The sequence below is a fragment of the Lynx canadensis genome, chromosome C1 (assembly GCF_007474595.2).
Source record: "Lynx canadensis isolate LIC74 chromosome C1, mLynCan4.pri.v2, whole genome shotgun sequence".
In the NCBI taxonomy this organism is placed as follows: domain Eukaryota; kingdom Metazoa; phylum Chordata; class Mammalia; order Carnivora; family Felidae; genus Lynx; species Lynx canadensis.
Window position 1 is genome coordinate 214,055,887 of NC_044310.1, and position 21,126 is coordinate 214,077,012.

At 42.2% G+C, this 21,126-nt stretch overlaps 1 protein-coding gene across 5 annotated transcripts in view; it reads left to right on the forward strand.

Moving 5' to 3' along the window:
* The window catches only part of GIGYF2 (GRB10 interacting GYF protein 2), a 146,500-nt gene extending 127,286 nt beyond the window's left edge, over positions 1–19,214 (forward strand). For all 5 annotated transcript variants that reach the window (XM_030327408.2, XM_030327406.1, XM_030327407.1 and 2 more), the window contains 7 exons: positions 2,917–3,039; positions 6,041–6,247; positions 6,377–6,582; positions 7,982–8,136; positions 9,696–9,922; positions 12,664–12,811; positions 17,368–19,214. In XM_030327408.2, the coding sequence (XP_030183268.1) occupies positions 2,917–3,039; positions 6,041–6,247; positions 6,377–6,582; positions 7,982–8,136; positions 9,696–9,922; positions 12,664–12,811; positions 17,368–17,435 (1,134 nt within the window). In that variant the 3' untranslated portion in view covers positions 17,436–19,214. The remainder of the gene's footprint in view (positions 1–2,916; positions 3,040–6,040; positions 6,248–6,376; positions 6,583–7,981; positions 8,137–9,695; positions 9,923–12,663; positions 12,812–17,367) is intronic.
* Positions 19,215–21,126: the final 1,912 nt, after the last annotated feature.

Consider the following 21,126-nt stretch of genomic DNA (forward strand, 5'->3'; position numbering starts at 1 on the left):
CTTTGTCTATAGCTTTGTCTAACTGTTAACCTCCACTGATTGCTACCTGCATTGCTTTCCTGTTCTCAGAAGTGCCCTGGGGCGTAGATTGCTTCACCAACTGATCCAGTGAAATTCAGGCTTCTTTGAAGAGACACTTCCTGAGGTCTATTTTTGAGATTGTTTCTGACCCCAGGAGAACCACTTTCAGCAATTTCCTTGGTTCTCTGAGACAGAGTAGGGGCCCGCAGTTTAACCTGTGTATCTCCAGTAAATCTACTGATCTCCTCCTGGTTGCCTTTCACCTAGCCTCCACTGTTTTTAAAAGCGCCCTTTGGCTTGGACTTCTCATTCTCCTCAGTCTGTTACAAATAAAGTCAGTTCCTTTAGGAAGAGGTCCGGAACTCTGCATATTCCCATCTGTTCCTCTCACCTCCACCCCAAGGCAAAAGTATGAGTCACAGCTCTGGCGCTGGTGACAGTGGTGTGCTTTTCTAAGTGGTACTCTGCTTAGGAATTGAGCCCTTGGGGGAGGGACAGCGGCCTCGATTTTTCTTGGCTTGGCTCTGCCGGTGCATGGTAGCCGTTTGAGTCAGGGCAGTGGCACTCAGGACCCTAGTAGCCCTGGTGGCACTGTACTCAAGGGAGTTTCCATTCCACAAGTTGGGGGCTGGGCATAAAAAGGCCCCCCCCCCCCCCAGCTGTCCTTGCCGGTGCCTTCACCTTTGCAGCAGGTAGCTGTAGCCAGGAGGGGACATGCTGGTGTTGTGCTCTTTGTAAGAAGCTAGCCCACTGACTGGCGGTTGACAGGGACAGGGAGCCTGTGTTCTGAGCTGTGCTCATCTGGAGTGGCGCTTCTGTCTGGCTGAGCTGGGAGTCAGGAGAGAGTGGATGGATCTTGGTGCAAGTACCGCAGACTCTCAGTTCTTACCGAGTTTTACCAGGTTTTCTTGAAGACCTGTTTCTTCATATTCCTGTATGTTCACTTCCAGAGGCTTTAAGTAATTTTTTGAAAAGCAATTTTCACCCATTTTGCCGCGGAGAAGGTCTACAGAGCACTTTGTACTATCCTAGCAGAGGTGTAATGGTTATTTTTCAAAATAAAGTACAGTGCTGGAAAGTAAGGTAGCAATGTCATGGCAGAAAAAAATAGTAAATTTTTCTTACATTAGTGAAAGATACGAGGCATTCAGGTGATGAAGAATGTGCTGAACTCCCTATTAGTTTCTGATTTGGGAGTGAGTTGTTCTGAAAAGTATGATTGATAAACTGTAGTTCTCTGAGTGGGCAGTACAGGACATTGGTTGAATTGGAAAATGTCCTGAGGCAGTGTTGACGGAGCGATGGGATATCATTTTCTATGCGCAAATAAGACTTAAAGAAAATGATAGGTATCTGCAGACGTTTGTCTGTCATGTGAAGAAGACGGCTTTGTTCTCCATTAGTCCACAGAGCAGACCTGTGAGTCAGGAGCATAGAGTACAGTGAAGCGTATTTTGGCACAGCGGTGGGAAGGAACTCAGAGGTGCCGGAAGGGGGAACAGGCCATCTTGTGGAGGGAGAGTGCATCTCTTCCTGTGCTGATTGAGGCTCTGAAGAGGGCTGGGGATGGGTTCCTAGGGTACGCTGGGGTGACACATCTGGGATTTGAGATAGCTTTGGGGGTTACTGGCTGAATGCATCAGAATTAAAAACATATAAATTCTCTGGCCTCACCTTTGGATCTTCTGATTCATCGAATATGGGGCCAGGGCATCTGCATTTTTATAGGCCTTCCCAAATGCTGCTGTTGTGTTTGAGATCTACTGCCTTATTTGATCTTGATAGTGCCTTCCAATATGTCATTTCCTGTGGATAATACGAGTTCGTTTGTGCTTAATGTTGCCCACCTAGTGCCCAGTCTTTCTCTCTTAGCTTCCCTCCTCACTTCTCCCCGGTGACAGCAGGGGTGTATTTTGAGAGAAATGCCCCTGCTACCTCCTCTATCAGCCCCAGACGTAAACGTTCAGGACCGATGGTATTCTGTAGTGCTGAAGGTACTCCTTCCGAGAGCTGTTTGGTAATATCAGTGACAGCTTAAACTGTGTCCTTATTCCACCAGCTCCAGGTTACAGAGATTTCTGCTATAGAGCCATTCTTCTTTGGGCTTTTTGGGCATTTTGTATGATTTTTATTAAACATATTTCAAGTCTAGTTAGATTTGGTTTTTCTTGTTTGTTTGTTAAGAGCCACAAGATGTCTTGAAATTAAAGTGTGTGTTTTTTTGGCTCAGACAACCAAGAGATTCCCTTAAAATAATCAAGCATTTGAGAACATTAAAGTCTTCTGGACCCAAAAAATATTTACACTCTATTTTAGTCAGTGATTTTAAAGGATAGGAAAAATAGAATTATTTATTAAAAACAGCCTAGTGCTCATGACTAGAAGCTACAGCCTGGTTAACAGTGATTCACTTGTATAAAATACTGATTAAGAACTATGCCTGGCATCTTCTGTGAGCTCCCCACCTCAGCTTTTTCTTCAGAAATCTTGTCTTTCAGCTTTTCACTAAAAGTAGCATATCATGTCCTTCATTGCCCCCTTGGATTAAAAATGTAGTGATTGTTTTGTTTTACTCCTTACTCGTTGTATCTGTATATTGTTGTATATATATATCAGTGCCAGGTGTAACAAATTTGCAGTCCAAAATGGTAGATAAAAGTGTACCATGTATATTTTAAGTTCTAAAATAATCTGAGGTTTAGAGTAGTGATAAAAGTTTCAAAAGCAAACTGGGAGAATTCTAATATGCACAAGGATTGCAGGATGGAATCTTGAGTTAAATGTTTAAGTGGAGTTGAAGGAAACATGAATTCCCTGCCTATATATAATGCAGTATTGCCTCTTTGTTTCCTGTCCACATTTCCTCATGAACTCTTCTGCCTTCCTTTTTGTTAGCTTCCCTCTTCTTCCACGTGGGGCCAGCAGTCCAATACAACAGCATGTCAGTCCCAGGCAACGCTGTCATTGGCTGAAATCCAAAAACTAGAAGAGGAACGAGAACGGCAGCTTCGAGAAGAGGTACGTTTTAAAAGTAAAAGTGCTCTAGTCAGTGTTCCAGGATAGCTGGGGTGCATTATGGGTGGGTGGTTAGTAAAGGTCATGATTATTGTCATAGTTGCTGTGTGTCTGAATTGGATGTTCATCATTAAGCTCTTTAGCGAGTCTAGAATTTGGTGACTCCAGCAACTGTGAAGTTGCTGATAGGAATAACATTAAGATTAGGTAACATGAGGGGCACCTGGGTGGCTCAGTTGGTTAAGCGTCCAACTCTTGATTTTGGCTCAGATCGTGATCTCACAGTTCATGGGATCGAGCTCTGAGTCGGGCTCTGCTCTGACAGTGCGGAGCCTGCTTGGGATTCTCTCTCTACACCCCTCCCCTGCTCATGCTCACTTGCTCTCTTAAAATAAATAAGCATTTAAAAAAGATTAGGTAATGTGAATGTTCTTGAGGAAGTAGCTAATAAATAAAAGTACATGGAGTTTTCATAATTATGGGTGAGTTTTATATAGATATGTTTCTTACAAATTAGATTTTTAGAATGCAGAATACATCTCTTTAAGGATACTGGGTTTTCTGACTAGCCTAGAAAAATTTAAATATGACAGAAATAAAGTCTCTCTACTTGTGAGTCTACATCCTACCGTTTATCATTAGGATAAGACGGATACAAAAGAGTGAAGTAAAGGGAGGAAAGGGAAGAATACAGTTCTTGACAGAAGAGAAAATGAATAAGAAAATGGTTTGGTTCAGCATGCTATTAGGTACCGTATTAATTCATCCGTTCACCCATCCATTTGTCCGTTTATCCATCACATATTTGCTGACACCTACTCAGTTGTAGGTGAGTTTAGCTGATTCTAAAACAGACAAAATTCTCTGCTTTTATAAAGCTTGCCTTCGGGTTGAAGGGAGATGGAGAAAAATTGGTGGTGGTAGCAACTGAGTGCCTCATTTTAGGTCATGTGATCTAGGGAGGCCTCTGAAAAGATGGCAGGAGTAGCAGAGTCTTGAAGAAAGTGCTTTTCGTGGATATGAGTTGAGGCAGAGCAGTCGTCATTTTTGGATCTGGGGGGTGTGGTTCACTGAAGGCCGTGGGTACACAGAGAAGGGGGAGTTGTCTATACATACTCACCATGTAGAGTGCTTGACCTTATCCAGTAGGTGAAACTTTCTTCATCTTAAAAATTACCTTCTTTCCCACCCTCTAAAAAAAGAAGGACCACTTCCTGTAAAATAATTTATTTTCTAAAAAGTTACCAACAAGTAGATGCAGAGCAGAATAGATCTACTCTAAGACTAGAAACTGTTCCAGTATCTTTGGTCTCTGCTGAATGAAAAAATAATAGTGGTCATCAGAGTTGGAATCCTGGGACTTGTTCATCATTCAGTCAGTCAGAAGTTAATGGTTGCCTTATTTGTGTTTTCATTTGATTAATTCTCTTTGAACTGTTACTTTTTCACACTCTTCAAGAGGTATAAAATGCTACTCAGTAGATATTTCTCATGTAGGTAAACCTAGGATAATTGTATTTCATTCTTTCCTGGAGGTACCCTTTGCATGCCCCCCCCCCCCCATCCTGTTCAAATCTGGGTGCTCTTGGTTTGCTGCACAGCTTGGTCTATTTTCTTTCTCAAATTCTTACCATTTGTATGTTGCCCTCCTGGACTGTTTTTTTTCTCATAATTTCTCTCTTATTTTTAACCGTTTTATCTTTTTTGATGGGAGCATTTCCTTTATCTTCCGTTTCAGTCCTTCTGTTGAGCTGTAATGTATGTGATCTTATTTCAAATTTCCCTGAGTATTTTGTTCTCTAAGTGTTTCTTTTTACAGCCTCTTTTTTTTTTCATTGAATTCACTTCTTACCTTTCTAAAATTACTTACTGATACCTTTTAAAAAAGCTAGCTTGTTCCCATTTTCCCTTGTTTGTGTTTCCACTGAATTTCTTTTTTTTTTTTTTTTTCTTTTAATTTGATCTTTGGCTTTCATTTTAGAAGCTTATGTCAAATCGGTCCTGAGCTGTTTATTTATATTTAGGATTAGAGATTCTGGCATACACAAGACTTTGGTGGGCTTTGCCGCAGTGATCTCTCGCAGGGCTGTTCTGTTGGGGGAGTCCTCCCATCTATTTGTATTTTATAGGTGTATCCTTTTGTGCTAGGTCAGCTTCCCCACAGAATAACCCACCAATCTGGCTCAGCCTCTCTAAAGAGGAACTTTTCCGTTTTCTGAGAGCTGCCCACTTACGTCGCCTTGCAGAGGCAGCTGGGATCTTAACTGCTACTTTTTACAGATTTTCAGGCAGGTTTTCCTCTGTTACCCACACTTTTAATTCCTGAGCTTTCTAGATGAATTAGCCTGTTTCTGAGCTTCATTTACTTAGGTTTCAGTTTACTGGGTCTGTTACATTGGGTGTCATTATTTGCTTTTCTTTTTTCTTTCTTTCTTTTTTTAAAGACCTGAGATTTTTTTTCTTTTTTTCTTTTTTTTTTTTTAAAGTTTATTTATTTATTTTGAGAGAGAGAGTGCATGCGCTCTCATGTCGGGGGGTGGGGAGCAGAGAGAGGGACGGGCACCCCTGCTTTTCAGCTTGTAAAATCTGTTTTGTTGTTTTTGTCCTTATGGGTTTATGCTTTTTAAAAGCATATGTATATGTGCATACATACATACATATATATACACACACATATACGTATGTATGTGTATGTATCTGTGTATTTTATTATTTTTTTCCTGTCATTTTGGTAGGGCTTTAGGAAGTTCATATGATTTTCATTTCTATACTTAACCAAAAGTCCTACTTAATTTTTAAGAAGGAATTCTGCATTTGATCTTTTTATTCTCCTTTCGGCACCTCTGGTAGTTTACATCTTTATTTGAAGCAAAGTAGTTAACCCTGTCAGGCGCTTAATTTTGTACAGCTATTATGTATTTCCATTCCATTTACCACACTGGATATTTGTAACCAGTATTTTAAAATCCAGAATCTTAAGCTAGCTCCTATTTTTGTGCAACAGCAAAGGCGGCAGCAGAGGGAATTGATGAAAGCTCTCCAGCAGCAGCAGCAGCAGCAGCAGCAAAAACTCTCAGGTTGGGGGAATGTCAGCAAACCTGCAGGTACTGCGAAGTCTCTTCTAGAGATACAGCAGGAAGAAGCCAGGCAGATGCAGAAGCAACAGCAGCAGCAGCAGCACCAGCAACCAAACAGAGCCCGGAACAATACGGTGGGTTCGGCTTCCTAAGCACGCATGGTGTGGATTGGTGTTAGAAGTGACCTTTTCAAACTTTTGTGGACTCTCTTTTTATATTTTTGGTATTGTTAACCACATCATTTGTTTCTTCTTCCTTAACAGCATTCCAACTTGCACACCAGCATTGGGAATTCTGTTTGGGGCTCTATAAATACTGGTCCCCCTAATCAGTGGGCGTCTGACCTAGTCAGTAGTATCTGGAGTAATGCAGACACTAAAAACTCCAACATGGGATTCTGGGATGATGCAGTGAAAGAGGTGGGACCTAGGAATTCTACAAATAAAAATAAAAACAACGCCAGTCTCAGGTAGGGCTCAAAATGATCACACCTATGCTCCTCGGAGGGTTGGGGGATGGGGAGGGGCGTGTGTGGAGTGGGGATATTGGGTGGGCGTGAAAAGGTAGCTCTTCAGGTTTTGCTGGTTTTCATCCATGTCCAAGCATGGAAGGCTGTAGTTTGGTGACTGCTTTCTTCCCTATGGAAACATATCTGTATTATGTCTAGGGGCTCTTTGTATTGCTGGGCACTTAGTCCATTGCCTGTCACTTGGTAACCACTTAATAAATATTAGGAGTAGTATATATATATATAAAGTTTATTTGTTTTGAGAGAGAGAGAAAGTATTAGTCAGTGAGGGGCAAAGAGAGAGAGAAAGAATCCCAAGCAGGCTCCACACTGTCAGTGAAGAGCCCGATATGGGACTTGATCTCACAAACCGTGAGATCATGACCTGAGCCAAAGTCAGACACTCAACTGACTGAGCCACCCAGACATCCCGAGGAATAGAGTATTTTTTGTTGTCGTTGAACATTTCTCCAAGATATTCTCTAGATCTTAGCATTTTTTCCTAAATGTATATTTTTAAGTTAGTTAGACTGTAGGGAGTATTATAAACACCTCTCTAATGACCTTAAACCTATTTATTTTTATGGTAAATTAATTACATTTCACCTTTGTCTTTCTTTCCTCAGTATACGGTGTTCTTGGATGAGCATGGGTTTTAATGATAAATACATGAATCAAATCCCAGCACTACCACTTATTAGCTGTGTGACCTTGGGCAAGAGGGAACCTCTTTGAGCCTCAGTTCCCTCATCTGTAAAATGAAGATGATAATAACGATTTCATGGGCGTGGTTGTACAGATTAAATGAATGCACACGAAGTAGTTAGTGAAGTGCCTGGCACATAGTGACTACTTAATAAATGGTAGTGTTGTCAGATTGTCTCTTCTCGTTTGAGGGTCTCACATATTAAGAATAGGACTCTAAACAACGGTCAGTTTATTGAGCATCTTTGCCAGGCACTGTGCTCTAGGCCTTGACATACGATATCTTTTTTCCTTATAATCCAAAGAAGTATTAGTACCATTTTACAGATGAGTAAACTGAGGCTTAGCAAAATTTAAAAACTTACCAAAAGACACATAGGAATAATTTAACCATTTTTGTGGCAAGGCACCCTATATTCACAAATCAGAATGTATTAGCTGAGGCTAGGTTGTAAGCAGGTATTGAGTCCCCCTGGCCCCCAATCCATTTGAAGTATGGGGTTTTTTTGTTTTATGTTTTTCTTCGTTTTTGGAGCCAAGCGTTGGATTACTGGACAGCCATCCAGTGTTGCCAAGACATTATTTATGGTGTTGTAGTATAATCATATAGTAACAGTTTCTGGGAATATAATATCGCCCTATTGTTTTGCTTTAGTAAATCTGTAGGTGTGTCTAACCGGCAGAATAAGAAAGTAGAAGAAGAAGAAAAGTTGCTGAAGCTCTTTCAGGGAGTAAATAAAGCCCAAGATGGATTTACCCAGTGGTGTGAACAGATGCTTCATGCCCTTAATACGGCAAATAACTTGGATGGTAAGAATTGGGGAGGGAAACCCAGCATGTGGAATGGCAGAGTAGGAGCCCCAAAAAGGTTTGCAAATTGGAATAATGGGCCAAAACTCAGGAGGTGAAAGGTAATGGAGGTCAGATCCTGTACCTACCGTAAGAACTTGACTCTTTCATAGTATTGTAAATACTGCTTGTGAGAAAAGTCCTGTAATACTGTGCTCAAATAGGTTATCACTGGTTGCCAAAAAATAAGTACTATTGTCAGGCTGTCTTATGATGTACAGGACAGAGAAGGTCACGGTTCCATATGGGTCATTTTGTGGGGGACATGCCAGCCAGTCCACGTCCATAGGAAGGTAACTCATGGTAGAGACAAAGGTTATCCTGGGCGAGAAAAGCCTGAAGTGATGTGAGAACTTTCCCTTCCTGCCTTTGGCGGCAGGGGTGGGAATTGTGTGACAGAGCGAGTAGACTCATTTTGTGCTGGACGAAACTAGGACCAGTGAGTGGAAGTGAAAAGGTTTGAGGGCAATTTGAAGAAAACTTTCTAAGTGTTAGTTGATCACAGAAGAGAATCATCTGCCTTAGATGGAAATGAGTCCTTGCCCCTCCCCTCAAATGTTTGAACCAGAGACCAGCTTGGTGTGGAAGGGATTCCTGTAACTGATAGGCTACGTTGAACTAGTCTATCTCCAGTATCTTAACTACTAAAACCAAGGATGTTTTAAAAACAGAACAGTAAAGGAACGGAAGCGTTCCTTTGCATCATCGTTAACAATATCTAATGGTCTGAAAGAACCAGGGAAAACAATAGTAAATAATAGTAATGGCTACCATTCATTAAGCACCTGTCATGTGCTAGGCACTTTCTAGCAGTTAACATATGTTATTCCAGTTATTTAATTTTTGCAATAATTTCTTAAGGTACCTTTACAATGTAGGTGATATTATCCCCATTTTATAAATTAGGAAACAGAGGCTCAGAATGGTTAAGTAATTCATCAAGGTCACACAGCGAGCAAATTTCAGAGTCAGGTTTTCAACCCATGTCTGTCTAATTCTGATACTTGTGCTTTTTCTCCTGCACCACACTGCTTGCAATGCTCCATTTGATTCCTTTCTAAACAAATGATATCTCCATGAAGTGAAAGTTCCCGGGGCGTATGGTTGTATTTTTAGTTATCTGTCATGGTGCCCGACACACATCATAGCACTTAATAAATAATTGATTGAATTTAAGGAAAGAAAAAATGAATTTCCGGGTGACTTCTTAGGCAAGCAGTTTTTTCAATCAATATAACATTTAGTTTTTACTAAAGTAACATTTAGTGAAACTAAGCATGCATGATGTGTCTTTGTTGGACTTGATGCTATTTGAGATGATTTTGGTCATTGCAATGACAGTGGGCTTTTTTTTTTTTCCTCAGTAGATTAAAGAATATTTAACACAGTAACTGCTTACCTTTCAAGTTTACATGATTGAGTTGGTCGTAGGTGTGACAGTATATTAAAAACTGAAACCGATTTCTTGCATGTGATATTTCATTGTTACTTTTTATGTCTTCTCCCCTCTCATGTTGCAGTTCCCACATTTGTTTCTTTCCTGAAAGAAGTAGAATCTCCTTATGAGGTCCATGATTATATTAGGGCCTATCTAGGAGATACATCTGAGGCCAAGGAGTTTGCCAAGCAGTTCCTCGAGCGCCGTGCCAAACAGAAAGCCAACCAACGGCAGCAGCAGCAGCAACAGCAGCAGCAGCAGCAGCAACAGCAGCAGCAGCAGCAGCAGCAGCAGCAGCAGCAGCAGCAGGTATGAATGAGGCAGTAGTTTGTATGGTGCTCCTGAGAGGCAGTTAAAAAATTTTTGTTTTAATGTTTGTTTATTTTTGAGAGAGACAGAGGCAGAATGCGAGTGGGTGAGGGGCAGAGAGAGAGGGAGACACAGAATCCGAAACAGGCTCCAGGCTCCGAGCTGTCAGCACAGAGCCCGACGCGGGGCTTGAACTCACGAGCTATGAGATCATGAGCTGAGCTGAAGTTGGACGCTTGGCTGACTAAGCCACCCAGGTGCCCCAAAGATACCATTTTTAAAAAATGTTTATTTTGAGAGAGAGAGCGAGCATGCATGCAAGCGGAGGAGGGGCAGAGAGAGAGGGGAGACAGAGGATCCAAAGTGGGCTCTGCACTGATAGCAGAGAGTCCGGTGTGGGCTCGAACTCACGAACTGTGACACCGTGACCTGAGCCGAAGTCAAACTCTTAACTGACTGAGCTACCTAGGTGCCCCAGAAGATACCATTTTTATACCGTAGCTTTTTAAAATGTGGTAGATTTGGGGCACCTGGGTCCATCGTCCGACTCTGAATTTCGGCTCAGGTCATGATCTTGTGCTTCATGGGATCGAGCCCCACATTGGGCTCCTCCCTGGCAGCACAGAGCCTACTTGGGATTCTTTCTCTCTCTGCCCCACCCCTGCTCATTCCCTTTCTCTTTCTTTCTCTCTCTCTCTCTCTCTCTCTGTCTCTCTGTCTCTGTCTCTGTCTCTCGATTAAATAAATACACTTAAGAAGAAATGTGGCAGACTTGATAATTTCAAATTACATATCCAGAGACTTTTTGCAAATTTCCCAAATAGCACATATAATCGTTCTCTGTTCCATTTTCCGTGGTGCGTACATCTTCCTCAAATTGCAAATTCCAATTTGTCATAGACCCATAAATTTTTTGAGTAGTTAACACCTACAAATGTTAAATCTCCAGTGCGCAGGATCCACTGTACCCAATATTGACACTACTGTAGCATGTCAGACGTTCGTGTGTTGTTGATGGGGATGTAAAAGTACAGTCAGTTCTCGTTATTCGTGGTAGTTCTGTTTTGTAGATCACCACTGACACTGAATTAGCGGAGAGTGAACCTGTTGCTCCAGGGGAAACATCCAGTTAGGTTTCTGTGAACCTCTGGTCACAACATTTTTGTCAGCCGATCAATATGTAACCTTGTTTTATGCGTGTTTCTGTTTAAAGATGCCTTATTTAATATATTGTTAATTCCTTAACATTGCACTCATGGCCAGCAGCATAAGAGCTCATGCCTGAATAACGCTTATCTAACAAGTGTATTTTCTCCATAAGGTGTGGCACAGCCTTCTTGCACTGAGGAACACCAGACAGCACTTTAAACGTGGGGTCATTGCAAACAGTGACAGCACCAACAAGCATAAAAATGTGAAAATCATGACACTAAATAGGCTGAAAAAGATACTTGTTCACAGTATGGGAGCTAAGACAAGAAGGCAGCTTACTGCCCTGTTCCACCTTAGCTGGAAATGTGTTCCTCAGGCAAGGCAGAGTTTTCACTGCTCTGTACATTTGCATATTCAGAATAACCATAAAAGCATTGCAAGTTTTGATTTTGGGGTTACAAATAAACTATAGCCAGTGAGTGAATTTGCAAATCTGGAATCTGTGAATAATGAGGATCAGTTATACAAGTTTTATGAAAGATGAGCTGGCAAGGCTCATGGAGAGCTTAAGAATATTCGTGTTCTTTAGTCCTGTAATTGTGTTAGAGATCATGTTTGTTATCGGTCATTTCATATCGGTCATTACATATATTCACTGTATAAAAGATACAGTGAAGTACAAGGCGTTTAAAATCCATTTGGGTAGATGGGCTAACGGGGATCAAGTGAAGGAAAGTGAGAGGTATAAACATGAACAGCACCAGGAGAAATGAGGGATCAGAAGGGAAGATGTTGTGTAGCAATACAGACCGCTCTTTGCATTTGTGAGATGGCGTCGCCGTGTGCCTAAATTGGAAGGTGGAGGCCCCTTGTGCGTGCACATGTGCACATAGCCGGGCTTGTCCTTTCACCGCGCTCTCTCCACTCTTCCCCTGCCACTGCCACCACCTGTGCCTTCCACTAGCTCATTGAATCAGATCCCAGTTTAAAATGGAATTGTTCTAGTAAGAGCAACAGGCAAGTGTGAATGGCTTATAGACTGTTTCATAGTTTAACTAGTTGGTACAAAGTGTATGGATAACATTTGGGGACCAGATCTCTTCTAGGATTGCCAGTGGGAATAAAATACATGATACTAATTTTGTTTGGTAACATGCTGCCAGCTAGCCTGCAGCCTGTCCTCGCTGTCCTGGGGCTCAGAGACAAAGGGACCTTATACTCTGCTGTAAATTGCTGGAGTACAGAAGTCTGTTTGATTATTTGCTGTGTATTTGGTTTCCTGGTGGATGGTACAGACTCCTTGTATACCAGAGACATTTTGACGGATGTGTTGTCACGGTGGGGTGGATACCTGGAGTTACCAGGACAGGCCTTTTGGAGGCACAGAACTTGAATGGGATGTCTGAATCTAAGTGAAGGGAAAGAGTGGCCCAGTGAATTCCTCTTGGTTTCCCTATTACCAGAATCCATGATAGGCATTCTGTTTTTAATCTCGTACCTGATAAGGTAAGGGCAAATCCACCATTTTCTTAGAGGGGACCACACTTGTGTCCACTGTGTAACCTCAGTTGTGACATCTTGTTTCACAGGACTCTGTGTGGGGAATGAATCACAGTGCACTCCATTCAGTATTTCAGACCAATCAAAGCAACAACCAACAATCCAATTTTGAGGCCGTACAAAGTGGCAAGAAGAAGAAAAAGCAGAAGATGGTCCGAGCAGATCCCAGTTTATTAGGTGAGCAAAGGCCTAAAGTCTCAGCTGGGTGTTGGGGTGTGCAGGTTATAGCAGTATCATTGAGTCCCATGATGGAATGTTTTTCATAAAGGGAAATATTTCTTATATAAAATTAATTTTTTAAACCAGCTTAAATTAAGTAATATTTACTCGGCACATCAGTGTAAGAGCTATGCCTTGTGTGCTCTAGGGAATACGAAAAGTATTTACTTACATTGTCTGGTGCTGTAAACTTTGAAGGCTTAAATTTCATATTTAATATGAATTTTCCTGAAAGACCTTTTAATTTAGTTGGAAGATAATGCTAATGGAGAAAAGTAAAAGTTGTAAAAATTTAAATGCTGATTTGTAAGAAGCTGACCATAAATCCAATCAGGTATTCAAACAACTAGTATTTGTCGATATCCATTATGTATGTATGTATATCCAATTTTCAGAGTCATTCTGCCTTCCCAGGTCATGTTTCCAGTTTACCAGTGAGTAAATCAAGGCCCAGAGGATTTAGAACATTTTCTAAAGTCACGTAGCTGCTCAGCAGTAGGGCTGGGATTTCATAGGAGGCCTGTTTCCTTCCCACTCTTCCGTTGGCCACAGCTATTCTTGTCTAGCATTGAGAACCAGAATCTTCTTGCTAGGACAGCTTCATGGGAATGGTGACACCAGAACTGGGGCTTTGAAAGACTGGCAGGAAGGACAGGCATTAGTGTTTCTGGAATAATAAACCATCTAGACAAAGTTGATGCAGGCCCCTTGTGTTTCTTAAATAGGCCTCACACCCTCACAGGCTATGATGAAATTAAGATGATTCTCTCTCTCTCTTTTTTTTTAATGAATGTAAAATAGGCTATTAAAGACCATGCTTTCTGGAATAGAATGATTATATTGGCAAAGATAGCAGGTTGGGATGTTGGCCCAGGCAGGAGACAGACTAATAAGGCTGCACTATAGACCAGGTGAAAGGTCCTGGTGGCCTGGAATAGGGTTTTGGCAGTAGATGGAGAGGAGTTAGATGGATTTCAGAAACTTAGGGGACAGAATTGGCTGGACACGGGGAATGGAAGGGTTTGGGCAGCAGGATGGGTAGTGTTGCCATTTGCTGAAAGGATGAGCCCTGGAAAATGGAGCAGGCTGATGGAGTAAGGATGTGGTTGTTGAAGTGTGTTGGGTGGGTCCAGGGTGACATCAGGTGGTGATGCCCCTGTGAGCCGCAAACGCAGTGAGAGGTGGATTGCCATCCTCCTCTGCCCTCAGGGTCCCTGCCTTCCCTGCGCAGTTTCCTGCCCTGGAGAAAAACAAAATGTCAGTAATAAAAACCTACCTTTGTGGATTGTCCTTTGGAACTGAGGCCTGAAAGCTGGCTTGGAACCAGAGAGGTCTGGTGAAACGCTGTTTTCTTCTGCCTGTCTCAGAAATTTATGTTAAGAATGGATTGAACAGTCTCACATCTCATCCAGTTTTGACAGAAGTGGGTGAATATAGATTTAAAAGTGTTCCTAAAATTCTGGATGTGGGCTCTACCTAAGGAGACCTTATTTATTGCTCTTTAGCTGTGGCTCTCGAAGGGTAGGCTATCAGAGAAAAGGTTCTTCTGAAAAGGAGGTAAAGCTCTTTGAATTAAATATTCAGTCTGACCCCATCCCTCTTACAGACCCCAGAAAGAAAGGGACTTAAAACTCCCTTCAGGAGAATGAGAGATTATTTTAGGAATAGAGTTTAAGGAATCGATTTATCTTGAAGGGGAAGAAAAAATATATATAAGGGAAATAAAACGTTCAACAGAGTATAGAGAAGACTCATTTGTGTGGGCTTGTACCTTTTAATGAAAATTTCTGCTCATTTAAATTTCTCTCTGAAAATGCTTCTGATAATTACTAATTTCTGTCCCTTACCTTCTCATTTCTATTTATTACTATTTTAATTGATACATGTCTTAATTGGTTTACAGATTGAGAAAGATTAATAAATGTCCATCAGTCACAGTAACCCATGCACAGAATAGACAGGTTCTAATTTGGTCCAGAATTATCCATTGAGAAAGTAGTCACTGATCAAAAGAGAACTTTGCTTCTAAAATAGAAGGGTGCCCTTGTGAACCAGTATCCATTATTTGGATATGATAAGTTTCACACACAACAGCATTTCCCCCCAGTCATACTTCCCTTATAAGAACAGTCGCTCAGGGGTGCCTGGGTGGTTCAGTAGGTTATGCATCCGACTTCTGCTCAGGTCATGATTTCAGCATTTGTGAGTTTGAGCCCCACATCGGGCTCTCTGCTGTCAGTATAGAGCCTGCTTCGGATCCTCTGTCTCCCTCCCTCTCTGTCCCTTTCCTGCTCTCACACACTCTCTCTCTCTCAAAAATAAACACTAAAAAAAAAAAAAAAAAAAAAGAAAAAGATCTCTCAGACCTTAAAGAAGTCATGTGAGTGAGAGGTAGTCATTTGTTCTGATCCTAACAGAGTGTAGTCTTTAGAACCAGGCACAGTGGGCTTACATCCTCCTTTGTATTGCCCATTGTGCTGGGTTTTGTGACCAGTAAATGAAACCATGTCTGCTAAAAGCTTAGCCCAGTAATTGACATATTGTCGATTAATAAGTACTGACATGGGTAAGGAACTTTTTTTTGGCCCACTTTTTTTCCGTCTTCACATGATTAAAATTAATTTAGTTTGTGTTTTTATTACGTTTCCACTTTTATCACATGTAGCTCATTGTTTTTATCACGGTTCATCTGTTCTTGAGATACATGTGAAGTCAAAAACCTGCTTCTGAATAGAGTCATAGCTCATTTCATAAGCTGTTTGGTCTTTAAGTTTTTATAGTTACCTAATTAAACTGTTACTTTCAAATAGGGACACTAAGCCTTTTGTTATTTTCAAGACAAAAGTCTCGTGGGCTGTGGGAACACAGTTGATGGGTAGAACTACGGTTGGGGTTTGGAACCCTAACCCCTTGTAGTCTTAGGCCTTGTAAGCAACTTGTACCACAGCTTCCTCGCTCACTCTCCCTCTTGCTCTCCCTGTCTGTCTCTTCCTCTTGAGGAATATCAAATCTTGATATTTTGAGTCAAGAATATAGTGTAATTAAGCTATTTTTATTATGTGAGCCTTTTTAATTATTTTTTTTTAAAGTTAATTTATTTTGAGAGAGAGAAAGTGTGAGTGGGGGAAGGGCAGAGAGAGACAGAGACAGAGACAGAGAGAGACAGAGAATATCCCACGCAGGCTCTACACTGTCAGCACAGAGCCTGATGTGGGGCTCAGACCTATGAACCGTGAGATCATGACCTGATCCAAAGTCGGACGCTTACGTGACAGTGCTACCCTGGTGCCCCTATTATCCATACATTTAAAATGTGTCTTTGTTTGGGGCACCGTTATGGTGCAGTTGGCTAAACGTCGGACTTCGGCTCAGGTCGTGATCTTGCGGTTCGTGGGTCTGAGCCCCGCATCAGGCTCTGTGCTGACAGCTCAGAGGCTGGAGCCTGCCTCGGGTTCTGTCTCTCTCTGTCATAAACAAACAAACATTAAAAAAATAAATAAAATGTGTCTTTGTTTGAAAACTTGAACATTAAAGAAAAAAGGGGGCAGAACACTCAAGTAATGTTAACAACTAACTGCTTTTACATAGGAGAGTTTACTTTTTGATACTCAAATAAGAGCTGAAACAGATTGAACAGATTTCATTTAGAGTAGATGAACTGAAAGCTTTTTGGGAGTCCCTTGTTCCAAAGAAGCCCTGTTAATAATACTTTATCTATCTCTGGTTATGAAGTTTATCGAAAAATTACATATGTGTGGCTGAAGGGATTAGGTTTTCAAACGTTGGTAGTGTTTGTGAGTACTGATCGTTGCCTTCGATGGTGGTACTAAGATTACTTTCTCTAAACCAGATTCCATTTTGGTTAATCCATATGGCTAACTGAAATCCCTTCCTTTGCAAGCACTGTAATCTTTTTGTGCTCTCTACTCTCAGGGCTCACAGGATCATGTAGTGGATCTTGCCTGAAGCGTCCTATCCTCGAATGGCAAAAGCTCTTGGCCGAAACTTTGAAAAAGTTTTTGACCCATTGAGGGGGAAAAAGTATTCCCAATAGCCAGTGGGACTGAAGTAATATCTATCCCACTTAGAATTCAGTCTTCTGGTCAGGTAGTTACAAAGTATTTGGCATATGTTATTCTCTCTCTCCCCTCTGCCCACATCTCTATTAAAGTGCCCATCCTGAATGAACTTTCCCCGCCAGCCCCCCTGACTTGGCCTTAACACATGCTTACAGCCAGATTGTTCTCAGGAATCGCTAAGGCACTAGTTCGTAATTCATTTTTTCCCTCCCTAATTAAATTATACCAGAACCCTGAGGAGTAAATAAAAATAAAGAATCTCTCACTGCAAGGGCAGAATACCACTCTCCGACCTTCATTCTTCTTTCTTCTTCCTTTCTTTAGTATCCCTATGGCAAGCTAAAACACGAGAGACTTCTCTTTCAGCCCACTGATGGGAATTCAAGCCCCATGGTTGTTCGGGTGTGGTCACTCATTGCCAATTTTTTCCGGCAGGGTTTTCAGTCAATGCTTCATCAGAGCGACTCAATATGGGTGAAATCGAGACTTTGGATGACTACTGAGCACCTGCCAGTGGACTGGCCTTCCTTCTCCTCTCTGCTGACCATGGATTCTCCACCTTTGGACACAACACTTACTCACCATTTACTCTTTATCACTCTGCAACAAATCACAGAACCGATCATCTCAGGCTTTTTCTTCTAGCCCTTTGTGTCCAAGATTCTTTAAATTGTTTTCGTTGGTGAGCATCTCAGACTAGATAAGTGGACTGGACCCTGTGTCTTGGGGGTGGCAGTGGGGATTCCTCCCCAACAAGGCTGATTTTGGGCAGCACCTGTTTACTGTGCCGTGATTTCATCTACTGTGTCCCAGAAAGTGTGTTGGGATCTGCCAATAGCTATTTACTTTCTTATGTCACTTTTTTCCCTCCTATTTTCTTTTTCTTCTTTTTAACTCCCCGTAAGAGCAAGGGGTCTAACTGGTGCAATCGTGAAGAGAGTTAATGGTAACAGACATTGGCCAGCCACACAATGCCATGAACTGTGACTTGAGTGTCCAACAAGACAGTCAGAGCACCCCCAGTCTGAAGGTTGCATTGCCACTGTTAACTCTGGGATTGCATCAAAGAGGCCCTGAGTGGGGTGGAGTTTAGATTGGATTGGTTTGATGTTGCACACCCCTCGCCTGTTCTTTCTGAGCATCCTTTCGGAGAAAGGATTCATGTTTTTCTTCATTAGGTAGTGACTTCCAAGCAAGCTGACTTCTCCCTTGGCATACTCCAACCTGATTGGACAAAGGAAACTCTATGGCCTGGGAGAAGAACTTATTCTTAATTTTTCCTTTCTTACAAAAACTGATTTTTCCCATAAATATTTTTACTTCAGAGGACTAGGACCAGTTTGTTTTGGGCCTTTCTGCTGAAAATTTGTCTCGTTTAAGAGGCAGCTAGGATCTTTACCATATGTATGAATTTGTATAATTTCATTTTGGATAGGGATAAACTTTTGCTTCTGATAAAAGCCCGGAATTTCATCTGGTTCCTCAGAGCATTGTGTGTGTGTCTTGCTGTGGCCCCAAAAGGTTCTGTTTAAAGATTCTGGAATGGCAAGTTGCTTGCCTTTTCCGAAAAGAAAACATACAAAACCTGACCATCTTTAAGACCTTCATCCATGGAAACCACTACACAGGAGAATGCAGTGGGGTGGAGGGGATGGGAGAGAATGGGGGAGAGAAGCCTGGCTTTGGCTTCTGATCATGGCCCCCTAATACCCCTTCACTTCAGTTACAGACGTATTCAAGCCCTATTTATAAACAAGTACTCTTCCTGCCTCCCTCAGCCCCCCACAGAACATCACCTGGAATTGCCAATCACACTTTGGTCTGGAGCCATTGGACCGTCCGTCCCTGTGTGAGAAGTGCTGTGGTTCGGTGGCTCCTAGTCGAGCACCTTTTCTTTCTGTCATCATTGCCTGAAGAAGGCTGGAGTTGCTCTGAGAGCAGTTTGGTTTTGGCTGATTATATTTGGTTTCTATTTTTATTCTTTTGGGTCACCATTCTCCCTATCCCTTCTTGCCTTCCTCCCTCCCTCCCAAACATGTACAATAACTATACAGAGACTGCTACAAACTTGTATATAGTTTTTGGATCAAATAGCATGAGGAGATGGGGAACCATTCAAACTTGGGACTCCTGCTCTCCTTTGCTTTGTAAATTCAAAAGTGGGGGGTGGGGAAGAGGGATAGTTAAAATGTTTACAAAACTTTAAGCTCCCTCGGAACTTTTGCCAGTGTGGAGGAAAATAAAAAAGAACTTAAATAAAACATGGTGGTATTCTGTCTGAGCGCACCTCGTGTACTCACCTTTGTCAAGGCTAAGTTTTGCGCTAAACTGTTTTCTTGGCACCGTGGAGAAGCTCCAGGCACGTGAGCACCCGAGACATCGAAGCAGCCGTGACTTTTCCTGCCAGGTTATGGAACACTGGCTGGTTCTGTATTTGCGAATGTAGAGGTCACGATAAACACGGGTAAGTTTGACCAAATGTCTTTACTCCCTTTCACTGTCCCTTTCTGCTGACTTGTGGGTCGTCTCCTGCCCGCACACCACAGACACACACGCCTGAATGTGCCTTCCAGAGCCTGCCCACACCTTCCAAACTAGACTCCACCGTGTGCTTGTTCAGAGAAAATAAAAATAAATAGAACACAAACATTTGGGGTGGGGTAGGTACATTTGGGGGAGCAAAGTCATTTTTATCATGGAACATTCCATTTAACCAAGAACCTTGCTTCTACTTGAGGAATTTCCCACTTAGTGGAAACAAGCCACTCTTCCCCAGAAATGTTCTTCTGTTTCAGTCCTGCTCCTTTCCACATTCTCATCTGTTCACTCCACACACCACATTATATCCCTTCCAACCACCACATTATATCCCTTCCTGTAAACTTATTTGCAAATTAACGTAACTCTTTCTGAGTTTTAAAGTACTTGTTTTGTACGTGGTTTGCTTTTACTTATTTTAATTTGGATGTTTAAAAAACATACCCAGACGAGACAGTTTTATTATGGAGACTTTCCCCCCCCCCCAGGTAGTTGGTGTTCTCGTCACTGTTGCTGCATAACAACTTACCTCAAACTTATTTACAACAACCCCCTCATTTTGTTGGCAACTTTAAGAGTCACAATTTGGGGGAAGGGCTTAGCTGGGCAGTTCTCGCATGGGGTCTCCTCTGGTCGCGGTAAGATGTCAGCTGGGACAATCTTAGGGAGCTTCGATTAGGTTGGCAGGCCAAGACGGATCACTCAGTGTGGCTGGCAGTTGATTCTGGTTGTTGGCTGGGAGCTCAGCTGGGTTCGCGGCTGGAGGAACCATATACTCCTTTTCACGGTATCCTCAGGGTGGGTGGGCTTAGGTGGCACCTGGCTCCCACCCACCCCGAGGAGAACCAAGCAGAGGCTGCATCACCTTTTCTGACCTAAACTCAGAAGTTCCGTAATGTCACTTCTGTGGTACTTTTATTCTGGCAAAGCCCGTGCACACCCATCCAGCTTCAGCGGGCTGGGGACATGGGACTCTCCCCATCCTCGTTGAGCGATGTGGTAAGGTCACATCGTAGGAGAGCATGTGGGGTGGGCGATGTTGCCATTTGGGAGAGTTTTCTGCATAAGATGAGTTATGCATCTACATCAAGGAGTTTTAACTCTTCATTAGCTCTAAGTTGGGGGATTACTTTTTAATTTTAGGATAGGTAATAGCACTCCTGGCTTTATCTCAGTTACCTTTCTTTTAGGCATCCATTGTATAAATATGTAACATAGTGGTGTGTGTGTCCTTTTATACACTTTCTTTAAACTGATCAGATTAAGAAATTGAAATTTATACAAAATGCCCTCTCTGTGTTACTAATAAAAATAAAAAATCTGTATGACAGAAATGCTTCCGTGAAATGAACCCGTTTCTCTCTTGTGCTTCCAGTGTGGGAAGTAGAATTCCCTCACAGGAGCCTCAGGCGTGCACACTCCAAATAGGTGGTAACTTACAACCAAGAGCACATTCCAGATGGAGGTTGGCCTCCCAGTTGATGGGTTTCTTGGAGCGAAAAGAAATAGCCCAGCTCTGGAGATGGATTTGGCCCTGCTTGAGTGCAGGCAGTTCCTGGTGAGGAAGCTGCAGTGCTTGCTGAGATCGTGGGGAGCCTGGGACCTTGAAGCAGCCAGATGTGTGGGGTTTATTTGAAGGGTGTCACCGGATGTCCT